The sequence below is a fragment of the Staurois parvus genome, unplaced genomic scaffold, assembly GCF_062004578.1.
Source record: "Staurois parvus isolate SC_StPar_1 unplaced genomic scaffold, SC_StPar_1.0 ptg000827l, whole genome shotgun sequence".
NCBI classification, from domain to species: Eukaryota; Metazoa; Chordata; class Amphibia; order Anura; family Ranidae; genus Staurois; species Staurois parvus.
Window position 1 is genome coordinate 4,114,337 of NW_028318623.1, and position 20,621 is coordinate 4,134,957.

Consider the following 20,621-nt stretch of genomic DNA (forward strand, 5'->3'; position numbering starts at 1 on the left):
ATTACATCGGGAGAGACATTTGTTAGGCAAAGGAGAAAAATGCAGAAAAGAACCATTTATTGTCATGCTCTTTGCTCGAAACAGACTCAAATATTCTTTCAGGGTTTTGTTTTAAGCTCCATGTACACTGCAGCTGATAAATTCACATTTAGGAGCTTTTCTGTGTTTTTTTCAGCAGCCCCTGAACTCTCCCTAATGTTTTTCTATGTGTCTATGTACACTATGTCTTTACAGGCAGTTGAGTTTACAGTAGTTTTTTTCAACGCACCAAACTTGCGTTCAGGAGCAGGGGCGGACTGACCATTTGGAAAACTCGTGCACTGCCCGAGGGCCCGGGGTCAGTAGGGAGCCCCATGAGATGCCCCTGGTACCTTTTTCATAGGCTTTTTTGAGTTTGGGCAAGGACACAGGGGCCCCATGATCCTCTATTGCCCGGGGGCCCCAACACTTTTGAATGGCCTTTTCCTGACAATCCTCTCCAGGCTGCGGTCATCCCTGCTGCTTGTGCACCTTTTTCTTCCACACTTTTCCCTTCCACATAACTTTCTATTAATGTGCTTTGATACAGCACTTTGGGAACATCCAACTTCTTTTGCAATTCCCTTTTGAGGCTTTCCCTCCTTATGGAGGGTATCAATGATGGTTTTCTGCACAACTGTCAGGTCAGCAGTCTTTCCCATGATTGTAATTCCTACTGAACCAGACTGAGAGACCATTTAAAGGCTCAGGAACCCTTTGCTGGTGTTATGGCTTAATTAGCTGATTAGAGTGGGACACTTTGAGCCGAGAATATTGCACCTTTTCACAAAATTCTCATTTTCTGAGATTGTGGATTTGGGGTTTTCATGAGCTGTAAGCCATAATCAGCACAATTATGACAAATCACGGCTTGAACTATCTTGCTTTGCATGTAATGAGTCTATCTCATATATTAGTTTCACCTTTTAAGTTGCATTACTGAAATAAATTAACTTTTGCATGATATTCAAATTTTTTGAGTTTCACCTGTATACTGGAACAGTTCTTGTAGGCAACTTCTTATGCAGTTTTCAGCATAAATGAGTACACCCCACCAGATTTGTCAGAAAACCTTTCCTTTCCTTTCAGAATTAACATTTTCTATGGGACACTATACGACAAAATACTCCCACAAATGCCGGCCGTTGATTGCAAACAAGATTTGTTGATTTGAACACACAAAAAAGGTATTTTTCCTAAGAAATTCATTCAAGACCATTTTGCAAAAATGGATACACCCCAATGAAAGTCTTGGGAGCAAAGCTAAATTTTAGACAACAAAATCCTAATTACCAAGAATTCAACTACAGGTGAGTCTAATTATTCACTAAACAGGTGTTAAGCAGATATTTGATTATAAAAGGGTGTTACTTAAAGTGGAGCTCCACCCAAAAGGGGAAGTTCCATTTTAAGCCTTTGTCCCCCGCTCCCCATTAAGGATTGGCACCTTTGGGGAGCGGGGGGGGGGGGAGGGTGTACCCGAATTTGACAGGTATCCGCTCCCACTTCTACTGCGATCGCCTAGGCGATCAGAAGCGGAAGTTGTTCTCCCCCGGCTCCCTCCCTGTAGTCTTCTGGGACACGTAACAGGTCCCAGAAGACTACGGAGCTATTCACAAAGTGCAGTGCTTCTCATGCATGCGCAGTGGGCACCGCAAGCTGTCACAGCCGAGTGCTCACACTGAAGATGCCGGCATCAGGGAGAGAAGACGGCCAATGAAACCAGCGCTGGTGAGGACACCGCTGGCCCGAATGACAGGTAAGTGTCTGTATTTTAAGAGTCAACAGCTACAGTTTTTGTAGCTGATGACTTTTATTTTTTTTTTTTTCTGGTGGAACTCTGCTTTACAAAGAAAATCCCATCCCATTTCATGCTGTCAGCAATGGCTCCCCATGGAAGAGAAGAAAGGTGAAGGCTACAAGAAGATCAGCAAAGCTTTACTTATCAGGTAGAATACTGTAGCAAAAGTGATACAAAAATTTAACAAAGATGAAACTGCAACCATCTCATAGAGACTTCCAGTGTCAGGAATGGACTGGCCAGCAATGGTGGGACTCACCTGCCTTTTGATCTGCAGTACCAGGGCTGGCCAGCGGGTGCTCCCAGCAATCAGAGACTCAACTTTTCAGCCAGCTAACACCTGGAACTGATGATACTGGTGTATTTAAGGGATGGCCAGACTTGCAGACTCTGCCTTGGTGTTGTGTTTGTCCTGGGCCCTGTATCTGTCCTGCATCCTGTTTCTGTTCCTTTGCTGACCCTGCCTGATCTGAACCGCTGCTGACTTCTCCTGCTCTGATCCCGGCTCGCTCCTGACCATCCCTCTGCCTGACCCTCTGTACCACGCTGCTTGCTACCTGTTCTGATCCCTGGCTTGTGACCCTGACCATCCCTCTGCCTGACCCTCTGTACCACGCTGCTAGCTACCTGCTGAACCTGGCCTGTGACCCCGACCCATCTCCGCTTGCTCCCCCTGTACCTACCTGCCCTATTGATATTGACCCGGCCTGCCTGACGACGCTTGCTTGTATGTACTGTTATCTGTGGGTGGTTGGTTTGGTTTGTTTGCACTGTATTATGTTTTAGTATTGCACTGCGTTTATGTTCGTATGGTTAGTGTTAATAAATTATATTGTTTATAACATATCTGAAGTCTGCGTTTCCCTGCGTCAGTCACACACCTCTGGTCACACCTGGGAGCCCTGACATCCAGGCTGTCCACAGAAGTTAACACCTCAACAGGAGCATCTCCTGATAAGAAGGGTTGATGAAAATCGCCATGCAAGTTCACTGCAGTTAACAAAAGAAGTAGAAAAGCCAAACTAGGGTAAATGTTTCCCATGATACAATATGGCGTATACTGCAGAGGAATGTCATGCATGAGTGTCATCCATGAAGGAAATCTCTCCTAAAGCCCATGCACAAAAAAGCCCACCTAGAATTTGCCAGGGCCCATGCTGAAAAAGAAGAAGCATCCAGCATCCAGACTCTAACAGAGGTCATTCTTGAAGAATGGAAAAAGATAGATGTTGCAATATGTCACCAACTTGTTCATTACATGCCTAGAAGACTTGGTGCTGTCCTTACAAATCATGGAGGTCATACAAAATACTAGATGTAGTAGTTTTTGTTGTGGGGTGTATTTATTTTTGAGTAAAACTGAAGATTTTTAATCTAAGTTATATTAGTAACCTTACTTTCATGTAACGAGCTAAGCAAATGTTCTATAAAACCCAGTTTTGGCAAAATTTTGGACAATGTTCTTGTGTTCATTGAGATATTGATTAAAATCTTACTTTTCAAAAAGGGTGTACTCATTTATGCTGAGCACTGTATATAATCCTGTACAGAAGTGCTCTAGTGCCCATAGAGTGTCATACCTGAGTTGCAGCAAAGAGTCCTTAGAGTCCATGCATGGTCCATGATTGGCACGTAATCCATAAGAGGTATCAAAAGTCCATAGGAGTTCTTTAAGTGTCCATAAGTGGTCTCAGGTCCACAGGGAACCCTATGTGCACCCCCAGATGGGGGCACCGACTAGCAGAATAACAGCCTACATCTTGGCAGTGGTTTTCAGCAGAACTCTCTAGAGCACTGGAGAGTCCCTTTGCATGTGGATCTGTAGAAATGTGGCAGGAAAATCTAGCCAATCAACTCTTCAGATCCACCACACATCTACATTGGAGCAGTTTCACAGGAAAGACAGCAGACTTGACCCAGAAAACTGCAGAACATGGGTCAGCACAGAAAACAAACATTAACCCTTATGTAGGCACATGCCTACAGGTGTTTGGAAAAAGTAGGCATAGTTGGCACTGTTGATGAATGCAGATGACAAGTCCCTTTTAACTATTAACCCCCACTACACCAAAAGATTACGTCGGCGAGTGGGGGGGGGGTAGATTTCAACTAAAGCACCAGCAGTGCCAGAAGCACAAGGGATACGTTGCATTTGTAGTAAGGATTTTTTTTTACTTAACTTAGGCTGTATACAACCCCCGGCACAAAGTATGGAATCACCAGTCTTGAAAAATGTTCATTCAATTGTTTAATTGTGTAGAAAAAAAAAACTAATCACAGAAATGCCTCAAAACCATTTTCATTTAACATTCCAACCTTCTGGCTTTCAGAAACACTTAACAAAAAAGAAAGAAAACTCTAGCCAGTTGCAACTGCTTTTGCCGATCAAGCAGAGGAAGAAAATATGGAATCACTCAAGTCTGAGGAAAATATGGAACCATGAAAAAAACACTCCAGTACACCACTAGTACTTTGTTGCACCACCTCTGGCTTTTATAACAGCTTGAATTCTCTGAGGCATGGATTTAACTGTCGACAAACAGTATTCTTCATCAATCCAGCTCCAACGTTCTCTTATTGCAGTTGCCAGGTCAGCTTTGTAGGTTGGAGCCTTGTCATGGACCATATTCTTTCATTTTTACCATAGATTTTCAATTGGATTGAGGTCCAGACTATTTGCAGGCCAAGTCATTGACATTAAATATCTTTCTTCAAGGACATTTTTTACGGTTTTTGCCTTATGGCAAGATGCATTATCATCCTGAAAAATTATGTCATCATCACCAAACATCCTTTCAATTGATGGAATAGGAAAAGTGTCCAAATTCTCAATATAAACTTGTGCATCATCACCCTGCCCAATGCAGATTTTTGGTTCATCATTGAATATCACTTTCATCCAGTCATCCATAGTCCATGATTGCTTCTCTTTAGCCCATTGTAACCTTGTTTTTTTCTGTTTAGGTGTTAATGATGGTTTTTATTTGGCTTTTCTGTATGTAAATCCCATTTCCTTAAGGTGATGTCTTACAGTTCAGTCACAGACATTGACTCCAGTTTCTGCCCATTTGTTCCTCATTTGTGTTGTTGCGCATTTTCTATTTTCAAGGCAAACTGCTTTAAGTTTTCTATCTTGACATTTTGATGTCTTCTTTGGTCTACCAGTATGCTTCCATTTTACAAACTTCCCATTTGATTTGTACTTGGTCCAGATTTTAGACACAGCTGACTGGGAACATCCAACATCTTTCGCGACATTCTGTGATGATTTACCTTCTTGAAGAAGTTTTATAATCCTTTCCTTTGTTTCAACTGACATTTCTGGTGTTGGAGCCATGATTCACGTCAATCAGCTTCCTGCAACAGCTCACCAAGGGGTGCAAGCACTCTTTTTTAACCGCAGACTAATTAGCAGATGTAATCTGATGCAGATGCAATTACATTACAGTTGCAGTCGACTAGAGTTTTCTTTCTTTTTTATTTTTTTAAGTGTTTCTTAAAGCCAGAAGGTTGGAATGTTAAATGAAAATAGTTTTGAGGCATGGCTGTGATTGTTTTTTTTCTTTACACAATTAAATGAACATTTTCCAAGAGTGGCGATTCCATACTTTTTACCAGGGGTTGTATTATGGCAAAAATAGCTCTGCAGTCCCCTCATAAACAAAGAAAACTATGCAGATTTTTTCAGTGCTGGAGTTATCTAATATTGTAATCAGGGGCGGACTGACCATTTGGAAACACGGGCACTGCCCGAGGGCCAGGGTCAGTAGGAGGCCCCATGAGATGCCCCTGGTACCTTTTTCATAGGCTTTTTTGAGTTTGGGCAAGGACACAGTGGCCCCATGATCCCCTATTGGCCAGGGGCCCCATGAGTTGTCAGTCCGCCCCTGATTGTAAGCAATTTTTAAATATTTTTCAAGTTATTCTTTGTGAGAGAATATTCAGCCTCACAGAATTGGGTCTACTTTTGTGGAGCTGCATATATGCGTACATGTGTTTGTACTGGGAGCATGCTGTACTAACAATTCGGAACTGGGAAGTCTGATTGGCCATCACAATGATCAGTCACTGTGCACCCTGCCCTTGTTTATTCTCCTCTTGAATGGAGAAAACATTGTATCTTTTTCTTCTTGCTAGAGGAGAAAAACATAAACAAAAACAAATGTGTGTAAAAAAATAAAAGGAAAACAAAATAAGTAGACCAGGGTTTGATCTAAGTCAGTATCAGGGTTAGGTTCAAGGTCAGGGTCAAAGGATAAGGACAAGGTCAATATATTTTAAGTAGGATTTAATAAAAAATTATTATTATCAGTGTCAGTGTGTTTTAGGTAGGATAAAAAAAATCAAAATATGCATTAATGTTTTTGGGCCCTACTATGAGCACAAACAACAAATAACATACACATACACATATGAGGCAATGCTGTGATTGTCAAGAGAAGGAGAATTTATTTGGGGTTTTTTTTGGTGGTAGGTTATGGTAACAGCAAGAAATATACAGTGCTTTTGAAAAGTGTTCATACCCCTTGAAATTTTCCACATTTTGTCATGTTACAACCAAAATGTTAATTTATTTTATTGAGATTTTATGTGATAGACCAACACAAAGTGGCACATAATTGTGAAGTGGAAGGAAATTGATGAATGGTTTTCAAAATTTGTTACAAATAAATATCTAAAGAGTGGCATGCATTTGTATTCACCCTGATACCCCTAACTGAAATCTAGTGGGACCAATTGCCTTCAGAAGTCACCTAATTAGTAAATAGAGTCCACCTGTGTGTAATTTAATCTCAGTATAACTACAGCTGTTCTGTGAAGCCGTCAGAGGTTTGCTAGGGAACATTAGTGAACAAACATCATTATGAAGGCCAAGGAACATGCCAGACAGGTCAGGGATAAAGTAGTGGAGAAGTTTAAAGCAGAGTTAGGTAATAAAAAAATATCCCAAGCTTTGAACATCTCACGGAGCACTGTTCAATCCATCATCCAAAAAATGGAAGGAGTATGGCACAACTGCAAACCTACCAAGACATGGCCATCCACCTAAACTGATAGGCAAGGAAAGCATTATTCAGAGAAGCAGCCAAGAGGCCCATGGTAACTCTGGAGGAGCTGCAGAGATCCACAGCTCAGGTGGGAGAATCTGTCCACAGGACAACAATTAGTCGTGAACTCCACAAATCTGGCCTTTATGGAAGAGTGCCAAGAAGAAAGCCATTGCTGAAAGAAAACCATAAGAAGTCCTGTTTGCAGTTTGCGAGAAGCCATGTGGGGGACACAGCAAACATGTGGAAGAAGGGGCTCTGGTCAGATGAGACCAAAATTTTAGTGTTTGGCTTAAAATCAAAATGCTATGTGTAGTGGAAAACTAACACTGCACAGCACCCTGAACTAATCATGGTGGTGGCAGAATCATGTTATGGGGATGCTTTTCTTCAGCAGGGACAGGGAAGCTGGTCAGAGTTGATGGGAAGATGAATGGGGTCAAATACAGGGCAAGAAAACCTGTTAGAGTCTGCAAAAGACTTGAGACTGGGGTGGAAGTTCACAACGACCCAAAACATACAGCCAGAGCTACATTGGAATGGTTTAGATCAAAGCATCTTCATGTGTTAGAATGGCCCAGTCAAAGTCCAGACCTAAATCCAATGGAGAATCTGTGGCAAGACTTAAAAATTACTGTTCACAGATGCTCTCCATCCAATCTGACAGAGCTTGAGCATTTTGCAAAGAAGAATGGACAAAAATGTCCCTCTCTAGATGTACAAATCTGGTAGAGACATCCCCAAAAAGACTTTCAGTTGTAATTGCAGTGAAAGGGGGTCCTACAAAGTATTGATTTAGGGGGGGCTGAATAGAAATGCACGCTACACTTTTCACATATTTATTTGTAAAAAATCACATACAATCCCAATAAAATACATTTATCTTTTTGTTTGTACCATGGGAAAATGTGGAACATTTCAAGGGCTATGAATACTTTTTCCAGGCACTGTACAGCTAAATAAAAAAAAAAGATGTTTACAGTATTTCTTACCAGTTTTCCTTTGATAATTAAAAAAAATCAGGAGACATCACCAAATGAAAGCCCAATTTGTCCATAAAAAACAAGGTATAATTCATGTGGATATATTAAGCAAGTTCCATGATATATCAGAGTTTTGGAATTGTGTTCAGGTGTTAGGATGTGTTTTCCCTTGTCATGAACAGTTTCAATATTAACTCATTCATTTTTTTTTTTCGACTCCTGTGTTTTCCCTTTTCAGGCTGTGGAAAAATCAGTCCTTTGAGATCCAGGACAGAGCTCCGCCTATTACTCTGTAGGGGGCAGAGCTAACAAGCTGCTGAATCTCATCATTTGAATGGCGGGAGAAAAACAGCATCTCCCCAGCTTTTTCTAATACAGGTTTGTTCTAAATAACTGTCTAGGGAAAATCAAAAAAGCCCTGCCATTAAATTAAATTTCTAAAATGGTACCAGTAAAAGAAAACTTCTAATAATTGATTGTTTGGAGGCCGGTATGGCCCATCTTAATTTTTTTTATATATATCTGTCTGGCTAAAGAATGTTCTGCATTGGGCACACTTTCATTCACCTGTGCCCAATGTTTCTTTTGTGTTTTATAGTAATCTAGGGTCTGATGGATGGGACCACAGAGTGCATAGGGGGACCTCTTTGTCCTTTAGTAACATATGGACTGGTGGATGGGACCACAGAGTGCATAGGAGGACCTCTTTGTCCTTTAGTAACATATGGACTGGTGGATGGGACCACAGAGTGCATAGGGGTCCCTCTTTGTCCTCTAGTAACATAGGGACTGGTGGATGGGACCACAAAGTACATAGGGGGACCTCTTTGTCCTTTAGTAACATATGGAATGGTGGATGGGACCACAGAGTGCATAGGGGGACCTCTTTGTCCTTTAGTAACATATGGACTGGTGGATGGGACCACAGAGTGCATAGGAGGACCTCTTTGTCCCTTAGTAACATATGGACTGGTGGATGGGACCACAAAGTGCATAGGGGGACCTCTTTGTCCTTTAGTAACATATGGACTGGTGGATGGGACCACAGAGTGCATAGGGGTACCTCTTTGTCCTCTAGTAACATAGGGACTGGTGGATGGGACCACAGAGTGCGTAGGGGGACCACTTTGTCCTTTAGTAACATATGGACTGGTGGATGGGACCACAGAGTGCATAGGGGGACCTCTTTGTCCTTTAGTAACATATGGACTGGTGGATGGGACCACAGAGTGCATAGGGGGACCTCTTTGTCCTTTAGTAACATATGGACTGGTGGATGGGACCACAGAATGCATAGGGGGACCTCTTTGTCCTTTAGTAACATATGGACTGGTGGATGGGACCACAGAGTGCATAGGGGGACCTCTTTGTCCTTTAGTAACATATGGACTGGTGGATGGGACCACAGAGTGCATAGGAGGACCTGTTTGTCCTTTAGTAACATATGGACTGGTGGATGGGACCACAGAGTGCATAGGGGGACCTCTTTGTCCTTTAGTAACATATGGACTGGTGGATGGGACCACAGAGTGCATAGGGGGACCTCTTTGTCCTTTAGTAACATATGGACTGGTGGATGGGACCACAAAGTGCATAGGGGGACCTCTTTGTCCTTTAGTAACATATGGACTGGTGGATGGGACCACAGAGTGCATAGGGGGACCTCTTTGTCCTTTAGTAACATATGGACTGGTGGATGGGACCACAGAGTGCATAGGGGGACCTCTTTGTCCTTTAGTAACATAAGGACTGGTGGATGGGACCACAGAGTGCATAGGGGGACCTCTTTGTCCTTTAGTAACATATGGACTGGTGGATGGGACCACAGAGTGCATAGGAGGACCTCTTTGTCCTTTAGTAACATATGGACTGGTGGATTGGACCACAAAGTACATAGGGGGACCTCTTTGTCCTTTAGTAACATATGGAATGGTGGATGGGACCACAGAGTGCATAGGGGGACCTCTTTATCCTCTAGTAACATAGGGACTGGTGGATGGGACCACAGAGTACATAGGGAAACCCCAATGTCCTGTAGTAGCATAGGGGCTGGTGGATGAAATCACAGATTGCATAGTGGGACCCTTATGACCTGTAGTAATATATGGGCTGGTGGATGAACTACAGAGCACTTTGGTGGACCAGACATCCAACACAACTGGGAATGTGTTGGATGGAGAAAATTTTCAGCCAGTAATCTTTCCTCAAACTAGTAAAAATAGTTGGTGAAGGTGATGAAACAATAAATACTGCAAATATTACAAACCTCCATTTCTGGGCACAATCTTTTAACATTCCCTTAAAGTGGTGACAAGGTCGCTTTGAAGATTTAGTCCATTAAAGTTGTTTTTTTTTTTAAGGCTGAATACTTGTAAGATGAAATAAAGACTGGCTTCTGCAATGTTTTGAACTATCCATTGGTCAGGGTTCAGGGTGAGAGCTCATCCTTTTCTGCATACTTTTGCATAATGTAAAATAAACCATGCAGAGAGAAATCCCTTGGCCATGGCTCCTGTTGGTGGTCAGAACAAAACCTCTTCTATAATTTAAAAAAAAAGTTTTACTTCTATTTCTATGGGGCATGTTTATAGAGAAAAACTGTGAAGTTAAAGCACATTTCTGTGCTGTGTTTTACTGAGTTTGTCAGCTGTTCCTTGGTATTTTCTTCAAGATCTCAATGAAGCCATGAGGAGGAGAGAGAGCAAATACTGACATATGGAAATGACATTTTAGGCTACTGCCTGGTCCACAGAATGCATGTAGTGAAAGTTTGGCTGTATAAAGTGTGGTATAGCAGTGGTTCTCAACCTTATTGAGACCAGGGCCTGATACATTCTTCCAAAAACCTTTCTTGATCCAACAGTAAAAAAAAATGTATATATTCACACAAGTATGGGGATGCAAAATATGTATTGAAATGCTGTAAGGCTGTACATGGGACTGGGTGTCACTGTGGGTGGATAGGGGTTAGAGGACTCTGAAGCAGACTTGGTGGTACTGTAGGGGATGAGGTTTGTTGATGGACTGGGTAAACCATAGGGGATGAGGTTTCAGCAGGGGCCTGGGTCTCTTGAAGGGACTGGGGGTGTCTCTAGGAGTCTGGGTACTGTGCAGGGACACTGAAGAAGCTGTGGGTACTGTTAAAGGTTGGGGGCAGCATGGGACACAGTTGGAGTTTGGGGGTTAAATGAGGGGATGGAGACTTTGCAGTAGCCTGGGGGCACTGCAAGAGTTTGGGTGGCACTGTGTGAGGTTGGAGGTTTGGGGCATTTGGGGGGCTGAGGGGCACAGTGATCTACTTTTGGGACACTGATGGAGTTTAGGGGATCTTCAGCTGACTGGAGGGCTGGTAGAAGGGAGACCATGGCCCGGCAGCAGGCAATGGCCCTGTGGTTGAGAACCACTGCTCTTTAGGACTCTTTTTGCTAAAATCTACAATTTTAAGTTTGCCAGCAGCAAATATTTTAAAGCATTTTTGCCAGCAATTGTAGAATTCATTGAATTGCAAATACAAGCAATATTACCCAAAGAATAGGAAATAAAGATGCGCACATCATAGCAATAAATGTAACTGATTTGGGCAAACATTTTGAACATGTGGCTGAAAAGTGGCAAATTTTAGAAAATCAATAATTCACTGCTTATAAACATGCATTAAATATTACCTAGAAACTTTGTCTCAAGTTCTAAAGCGGGTAAGGATACTGTTTTGCATGTTATCTGTTCTCCTGTGCAGATATCCAAAATAATTAGTTGTCTATGCCTGCCTTAATATAAGATGAATGGGCATCAATGGAAGGTGTGTTAAGTCTTTGCCTGTTTTGCCCACTCCCAACACTGAGAGCTATGACATGTTTAAAAGGAGAGTTCACTTCTGTTTGAGTCTTGATTCTTATCTCGCCTTGATGCTAAGTATGTTTTTGGCTCAAACGGCGAGTCTGATTTCACTGTTTTTGTTTCTAGTGCTGAGAGATGGTATTGCGAGATGTCTGGGGATTATGAAGAGGATTTTTGTCGCAGCACAACGATGCTGATGAAGGAGCTGTGCTATAGGATTGATCAGGATGAAAAATGCCTGGAGTTCTTTGAACTACAGAGGACTCAAGGGATAAACCACTACACAAACGCTGGTAAGGTTGGCTCATTATTATTCTGTGTGTGTGTTCCCATGCTTGCGCACATGTACCATGCAGTCAGACCAGCTGAAATGATGGGAGCACCACACTATTTTAGATATTCTGTTAAAAGATTTTATTTTTGCAACAGCCAACAAGTTTGGGAGACTCAACACTCCCCCTTTGCCAGGGCTAAAATCTTGAGGCTTGAGCATCTTCAGGTCCTTGGTCTGATTTGGGACCACTGAATGGTCTGTCCCTGCTTAGTGATGCCTTCCCACTAAATAGAAATAAGAAGGCAAAGCCTGGACAAATTTGCCTGGGGAGGTGAGTATTCAGTGCACTGGATTGTGATGTCTACCTTATACCAGAGTACAACATGAAGTGAAAATAGATAGCCAACAACTCATTCACCAAGTATGATTGTCAGGGAATGGGAAGATCCCCGTGGCGATCGAATCTGCACATGCGTAGAATCCTGACAAAACGTACAGGCAGGAGGGCACTAGGACCCAGGCGCGCCTGTCACCAATGACGGCACCGGGCAAGCACTAGGACCCAGGAGCGCCTGTCAGGAGTCGGGCAGGCTATTTCAACCTGGCTCTTGCAATGCTCAAGTGCCCTATCGTCTTTCCTGTGTTCTGTGAGTTTACTTTGCTGCTGACCCTGCCTGATCCTGATCTGCTGACTGCTCCTGCTCTGACCCCTGGCTTGCCTGACCATTCTCCTGCCTGCTCCTGCACTTTTGATCTCCAGTTGCCAAACCCGGACCGTGACCCGTTTATTCCTCTGCCTGCCGTTTGTATCGACCTGCTCCGCTGTTATCGACCCGGCCTGTCTGACCTCGCTTACTCTACCTCCTCACATCAGACTCTCACCTGCTGCGTACCACCGACAGATTCCTCTACCACAGCTGGTTGCACCCAGGGGTTGAGACCTGGTCTAGGCTTGCTCCAAGTCCATCCCCACCATCAGGGGCTCTGGTGAACAAGCAGGTCGGAACTTAGATTCCGCGCCCTGGGGAATTCTGGTCTGTGGAACGCTAGAGGCTACCACCGGCTGGTCCCTAACAATGATAATTTATGGATGCAGGTAGAGTACATAAAATACAAAGGTTTACACTCTTCGACCCAAAGCCTTAGTCGTAGCCATGGCCTCTGTGTTTTTTGTACTGTATCAATAAATGATCATATTCGGATGAACAAGTTGCTGCTATTCATTTTCACCAAATTCCTTCCCACTATGCCTAGTGCTGCTTTCCCACCTTGGATCTGCACTTTGAGATGTTCCTGTCCCTTTTCTCTGTGGGGGCTTTAATGGTAGCCTGAGCTGACTTGTCTCCCCCCAGGCAGATAGATGCAGAATTTGGGGGCCACAAGGCTCTGTGGTTGGCAATTTGACCTTTCTCAGCTGAGGTCATCGGTTTGATTCCCAGTGGGATAAAATCTCCAGAAAAATTGTACATTTTCTCTTAATAAAAAACAGCAAGTGAATTGGTATGTTTATGGAGAAAGAAAAACCTGTCTAAGTTCTAAATTGACTTATCAGAGGATTCCTATAACCTTTAGTTTTTGGGACGTTTAGAGGAAAGTCAACATGTGTTTATAATATAGTTCTGAGCACACAAGAGGCAAATTGAAGAAAATGTTCTGATTTTATGACTGGGCTTGGACCTTAAATTGCATGGTAATTTACTGAGAAAATACAGTTATTTCATTTTTTGAAACATTTTTACCTTGAATATCAGTAAATTACCATTTGATTGCCCAATCTCTATTCTATAGTTTCCCTCTGCAGTAGCTCACTGCCCACACACAACTCACAGCACATGGAGTAATATGTCAAGAGATGACATATCGACCTATGTCTAAATTTTTATTCTTGCAGCGTCTCAGACCTATGAATTATCAGCCAGCTCATTTAATATTAAGGTTAATTTTATGAATTATTTTAATTTTTTCTTTTCTCGTGCTGTGCAGTTGAGTAGACTGAAGGTTTTCACAAGTATGATGCCCTTGGCATTTAAGGAGGTTAATCGCACCTTAAGCTTGATAAATATGTAGCCAGTATGAAAATGTCAAGGCAAGTTCAAAATAGAAAATTGTATACAATTAGGAGTTAAGCAGCAAATAATTCTGGCTGCTTCTAGTTGACCTCGGAATCTATGCCTTATCTTAATAAATGCAAGCTAGTCAAGTATGAAAATCTTGTATTAAAACTGACTTGTGGATATAGCTTACCTGCTATGTGGCTGTAGATTTCATCACGATGTTCTACTTGTGGACCTCATTGCATCACTAGCGAAATCCCAACATTTAAGTTGCCGGCAGGGGCGGACTGACCATTTGGAAACTCGGGCACTGCCCGAGGGCCCGGGGTCAGTAGGGGGCCCCATGAGATGCCCCTGGTACATTTTTCAGAGGCTTTTTTGAGTTTGGGCAAGGACGCAGGGGCCCCATGATCCCCTTTTGCCCGGGGGCCCCATGAGTTGTCAGTCCGCCCCTGGTTGCCGGTATTCTCATTCTCTGGAAAGAAATGCTGATTTGTGTGTTCCCTGGTTCAAGAATCCTTTTCTTTCGCACACTGCTACCCGGTCTGCCAGCCTATATTAATACCTTGCTGGACAAGTAGCAGCAGTTGTAGTCAGAAGTGAAAGGGGAAAACCCAAATACTCATGCGCTTAGGGATGGACTCTATGTCATAGGGATCACACAACGACTGTGCCCTCAAAGAACCGGTGAGTCCAAAAGTACTAAATAGAGAAAAACAAAACAGAGGGAGCACCGGCCTCGTGCATTACCTTTAAAAGTATGTTTATTAACCACTTCCAGACCGGACACTTTTACCCCCTTCCTGACCAGGGCAATTTTCAGCTTTCAGCGCTATCACACTTTGAATGACAATTGCGCAGTCATGCAACACTGTACCCAAATAAATTTTTTACCATTTTTTTGAGACAGATAAAGCTTTATTTTGGTGGTATTTATTCACCGCTGGGATTTTTATTTTTTTTGCTATGTAAATGAAAAAGTCCAAAAATTTTGAACAAAAGTGTGTTTTTTATAAAATTTTGCAAATAAATAATATTTCATCATAAATCTTTGCCAAAATGTATTCCATTATCTTTTTAGTAAAAAAAAACAAAAACAAATTAGTTTATAACCAAAAATTATAATTTTTAAACATTTTTTTTACATTTTTATTTTATTTTTTTATATTATTATTTTTTATTTATTTATTTTTTTTTACATACTGTCACCCTAGCAGTACAGTGTCACCATGGTGACACTGTACTACTTGTGGGGGGTGATGAAGATTTTTTTTTTTTTTTTTACACTGATTGCTTTTACACCCATATAGGATGTAAAAGCAATCATTTCTCCTTCTCTCTAGCTGCATTCTTGCAGCCATTGAGAAATACTGTGTGAGCTGTGATTGGTCACAGCTTGTCACATGGTACAAACTCTTGTGAATAGCCTTGTACCATGTGACCTCTGTGATCATTCACAGATTTCACACGTAGTAAGCAATGATATCAGAAGTGACATCTTGCTTACTACTCTGCATGTGATCACTGATTGGCCAATCAGTGATCACATGATTGGGACCTCGTACAGATGTCCCGTCCGACGATCGGTGTTTCACTGTGTCCGGAGGACACAGCGAGCACCGGATCGCGGTGCTGCGCGCTCCCAGGGAGCGCGCACAAGCAGGGTGTGGGGAGGCCGTTCATAAACGGCCACCCGACCCTGCACTGCCACTGTCCGGCCGTTTATATGCAACGGCCGGTCGGGAAGTGGCTAAATGTATAAGAAGGGGGAATCGTACATAAAAATTCTACACCAGTGGTACCTAGCACCACTCAAATTATCCCTATTTTATCCTCAGCGCTCCCCAGCTTATTGGAGACAATGCGGGGACACAGGTTCAACTCTCCATAAACTCTGGACGTGTAAATTTTCAGATCGTACTGGAACATGGTTTTCCAATTGATCTCAACACTAGCTGAATCCCCAGTTGCGCCTAACTCTGCTCTTGCATTACTCCATATTGGAATTGATCAATTTCCAAGAGAATCTCGTACTATTATCATCCACATACTAGCAGCCGCTAAAATTAATCACACAAAACTGTGGAATTCTACTAAAACCCCCTCTCTCACCTTGCTTATATCGGATCTTAACGTCCAATGTGATATGGAGAGAAGATCAGCTCTAACTAACTCTTCATATCATAAATTCAAAACCCAGTGGGATAGATGGCTGCGAAACTCGAATTGTTCCTTAAATTACTGACTACCTAAATGTACAAAACTCAGAATCTTCTATATTAGACATCAGACTGATATGTTACTATTCCCCCTCCTTTCCCCCTTTACCCTCTCCCTTCCCAACCTGACCTTTGTTCCTGTTTTTCTTTTCCCTTATCGTATAAATTATACCCTCACCTATGGTTCCTTACCCAAATAAACATCTCTGGTAAAAAAAAAGTAATGTTAAATACGCCCCCAGCCAAATGATGGGGAATTTGTTTCGCATGACCATTTTCTTGTTGTTTTATATATGACTTGAACCGTAATTGGATACCATGACATGTTTAAAATGTTTAAAATTTTCAATAAAAATCATTGAAATTAAATTTATAAGAAGGTATCAGGGGCGGACTGACAGCTCATGGGGCCCCGGGCAATAGGGGATCATAAGGCCTCTGTGTCCTTGCCCAAACTCAAAAAAGCTTATGAAAAAGGTACCAGGGGCATCTCATGGGGCCCCCTACTGACCCCCGGCCCCTCGGGCAGAGCCCGAGTTTCCAACTGGTCAGTCCGCCCCTGGAAGGTATTCTACTCACAAAAGTACATGAATATAAGATCAATTAAAATAAATAGTGTAGCGCTAATAATACTAACAATTACGTGTTAAAATGCATAAACTCTATATACATCCCCTACATATATATATCCAAGGTGATAAATCAATACATAAATAATAAAATAGTTGTGTCATACGTGAATTCCCTCACGGGGAATATTAAGTGAAAAAAGTGACAAACACACTCCTATTTGCACATTGTGAAACAATATGTATACTGGTGCACAAAGTTAGTGAACAAATATTCAATTCAAAAAGTCCAAAATGATATAATAATAATAATACGATAGTTTGTGGTGATCCTCACACTTCACTCTTCATGCAAGAATATATAATGTGCCATATACGTGGTACACACGTGCCAATCCTTTACCAGCCAAAATACCCCCTCACCTGCTTCATTAGACCCCACAGGGTCAACACGCTTTGAGGATCAAGTGATCCTATCAGAATGGGTCCCTCTCAGGCTTTCCCCTCACGTCTCCAGCCTCCAACAGACTAACAGCCAGCTCCTCACAGGATCATGATAAGACACAAACAGAGACCCTCCATAGTGCAACCGTTTTTTATTGCATCAAATTTAAAACGACAATAAGTATTACACTCACATTTGCCCACGAGTTTTCCAGCTTTTTACCACATGCTATGGGTGTACTGCATGGGTGTACTCAACAGGGTGATCCAATATGGCCCCCACGCCAGAAATGACATCACCGGAAGCTCCTCCCCACGTACCGACGCGCTGCGCCACGCCCACCTCGTGACTTCATCAGGGTCAAAACTATCGTATTACTATTATTATATCATTTTGTACTTTTTGAATTGATTATTTGTTCACTAATTTTGTGCACTAGTATACATATTGTTTCACAATGTGCAAATAGGAGTGTGTTTGTCACTTTTTTCACTAAATATTCCCCGTGAGGGAATTCACGTATGACAGAACCATTTTATTATTTATGTATTGATTTATCACCTTGGATATATATATGTAGGGGATGTATATAGAGTTTGTGCATTTTAACACGTAATTGTTAGCATTATTAGCGCTACACTATTTATTTTAATTGATTATTCACTTACTTGGGTATAAGTTTGGTGTCGGCAGCTTTTGAAGGATAGGATTCCATTTAAGCGCAGGAGGTTGTTTTTGGAATTTTTTACATGAATATAAGCACATCATATGAGACCGCTCTGTCCAATTCGCACTGCGTTTCTGAATGGTGATGAGAATGATGGACATCCAAAAATGCTGACGCGTTTGGACGACTAGCCTCTTCCTCAGAGCCTCTTTTAAATTTAATAAACATACTTTTAAAGATAATGCACAAGGCCGGTGCGCCCTCTGTTTTGTTTTTCCTCTATTTAGCTGTACTCAGAAGCCTTATGGGAAAGCCGCTAAATCACAATGGATAGAAATCTATACAATGAAAAATAAAGGAAATCTGTACCAAAAGAATTAGGTGGGGCTGCTATTGCTGACTCCCTCTTGAATGTGATCATTGCTTGTCTCTGACTGTAATATTTCCTGCATCTCTGACCCAGGACACGTATACAGCAACTGAAGTCAGAGCACCAGGTTGGCACACTTCTTCCCAGGTGAAACTAGCATTTACAGATGGAGAGGTCAGCCGTGGAGGTTTCCCCATACTACTTTCAGTTCAGGTTTCCTTTAGGGTCCATTTACACTTTGCCATTTCTGTGCATGACATGAACACATTAACTTGTGTTGAGTTAAGGTAGCTGTTTTATTTCCAATTGGCTACCAATGCACCAGAAAAGACAAAAGAAGTTTATGCAGTATTTTCGTTGATGCAGCGCACCGTCATTGCATGGTAGTGCGCTACAATGGATTGTGGTGCTCTGCAACACGTCTATCAGAGCGTCATTGCCTTAGTCTTTGGATGGTACCTCAACTCTCTAATGCAAATAAGGTACCTTGACAGTAAAGTGTAAATGGGCCTTAAGGGCTGGATCACACCAGATGCAATCCAATGCACTTTTTTCTGCATCAAAAATGCATGCACAGTTGTTTATAGGGGTTCCAAGGGCATAATTCACACCTGTGCAATGAATTCAGGACTTTTCAGTGCAGTCAAAAAACTTGCTGAATTTTTCTGCACTGAATTGTACTGGAATGCAGCAAAATCAGTCATTCCTGCTATCAGTGGGGATAGATTTTGAAAAAAGCAATAAACAAAGTGGGTGCGGTCCCCCCCAACAGGTGGGGTCCCCCCCAACATCCATACCAGGCCCTCGGCCAAGTATCTTGCCCCACAGCATCAGAAAAAAAGGGCCTCTTCCCCACAATCTTGGTCCAGTGGTTGTGGAGGTGCAGGAGTTGCTTATCAGAATCTGGAAGCTCCCTTTAACAAGGGGACCCCCCAGATCCCGCCCCATGTGAATGAGTATGGGGTACATAGTACCCCATGCTCATTCACCAATAAAAGGTCAAAAGCAAATATAAACAGAAAAATTGTTTTTGACAAGTCATTTGTTTTTAAAAAAATGTCCCCTGAAGTAAATCTATTATCAATCATGATGAACGCCATCCGCCAAGCTGCAAAAAAAAAAGAAAAAGCTGCTGTCCGAAAATGTTCTATACTTGATCTTAGCCAAAAGGATCAGAAGCGACGAGCATGTTTGCTCCTGTCGTTGACATTCGCTGAATAACAGCTGCTTCCCCCACCTCTAAATAAACATGGGGGTGGGGGGTCACCCGGTGATGTCACTGGTTGACCCTGCCCCCATGATGTCACTCCAAGATCCTGCCCCGTTACGCCAAAGCTCCTAACAACTAAAACCCAGGAAATTTTGGTAAAGAAAACAAAGGGAAAAAATGCACAGGAATTCTTAAAACATACATCAGAAACATATCAAAAACTCATTAAAATGCACGTAAACACGTAAGCAGAAACACATCTGAAATGCATGTGGACCACATTTCTGTGGTGTGAACAGGCCCTAAAAGTAAATTGGGTAGACTGTCTGACTTTGAAGTGGTGGCTGTTTCCTGTATTAGTAGTTGGCTGGCTTCTTGTTGCTTGGAGTTGCTTTCTACAGAAGACTGTATATTAATAAAATGTAAAATTGAAAGTGCTCTTTCAGGTTGTCTGTTATGCTGCTAATATGAATAAAATTGTTCATATTTTAAATTTAAATGTAGCTTTGAACATTACATTGTCATTTTTGCTTACTAATTTCTGAAAAGGCTTCACCTACAGCAGATCTAGCCAATTAATTAAATTGTTTGCTGTGGCTTAGTACACTTTGTATTTCACCGATTCAACTCTCACTTGGAAGGTCACTTGCCACTTGGTTTTTTGCATTCCTCTGATCAAAAGGAACTGCCTGCAGAGTTCAGAGATAGGATTATTGCAAGGCACAGGTCTGGGGAATGCTACAAAAAATTTTGGCTACATTGAAGGTTTCCAAAAGCACAGTGGCCTCCATAATTTTCACATGGATAGGTTTGGCACAACCAGGACTCTTCCAAGAGGTGGTCACCCAGCCAAATTGAGCAATCGGGGGAGAAGGGCTTTGGTAAGGGAGGTGACCAAGAACCCATGGTCACTCTATCTAAGCACTTGTCATGTACCTGGATAGTGAAGAGGCAGGCTTCCCGTCAAGGGCAGACTGACCATTTGGAAACTCGGGCACTGCCCGAGGGCCCAGGGTCAGTAGGGGGCCCCATGAGATGCCCCTGGTACCTTTTTCATAGGCTTTTTTGAGTTTGGGCAAGGACACAGGGGCCCCATGATCCCCTATTGCCCGGGGGCCCCATGAGT

At 42.3% G+C, this 20,621-nt stretch overlaps 1 protein-coding gene across 3 annotated transcripts in view; it reads left to right on the top strand.

The window, feature by feature from the left end:
* The window catches only part of SYT3 (synaptotagmin 3), a 379,591-nt gene that overhangs the window by 140,613 nt on the left and 218,357 nt on the right, over nucleotides 1-20,621 (top strand). For all 3 annotated transcript variants that reach the window (XM_089655190.1, XM_089655188.1, XM_089655189.1), the window contains 2 exons: nucleotides 8,089-8,228; nucleotides 11,814-11,980. In XM_089655190.1, the coding sequence (XP_089511316.1) occupies nucleotides 11,836-11,980 (145 nt within the window). In that variant the 5' untranslated portion in view covers nucleotides 8,089-8,228; nucleotides 11,814-11,835. The remainder of the gene's footprint in view (nucleotides 1-8,088; nucleotides 8,229-11,813; nucleotides 11,981-20,621) is intronic.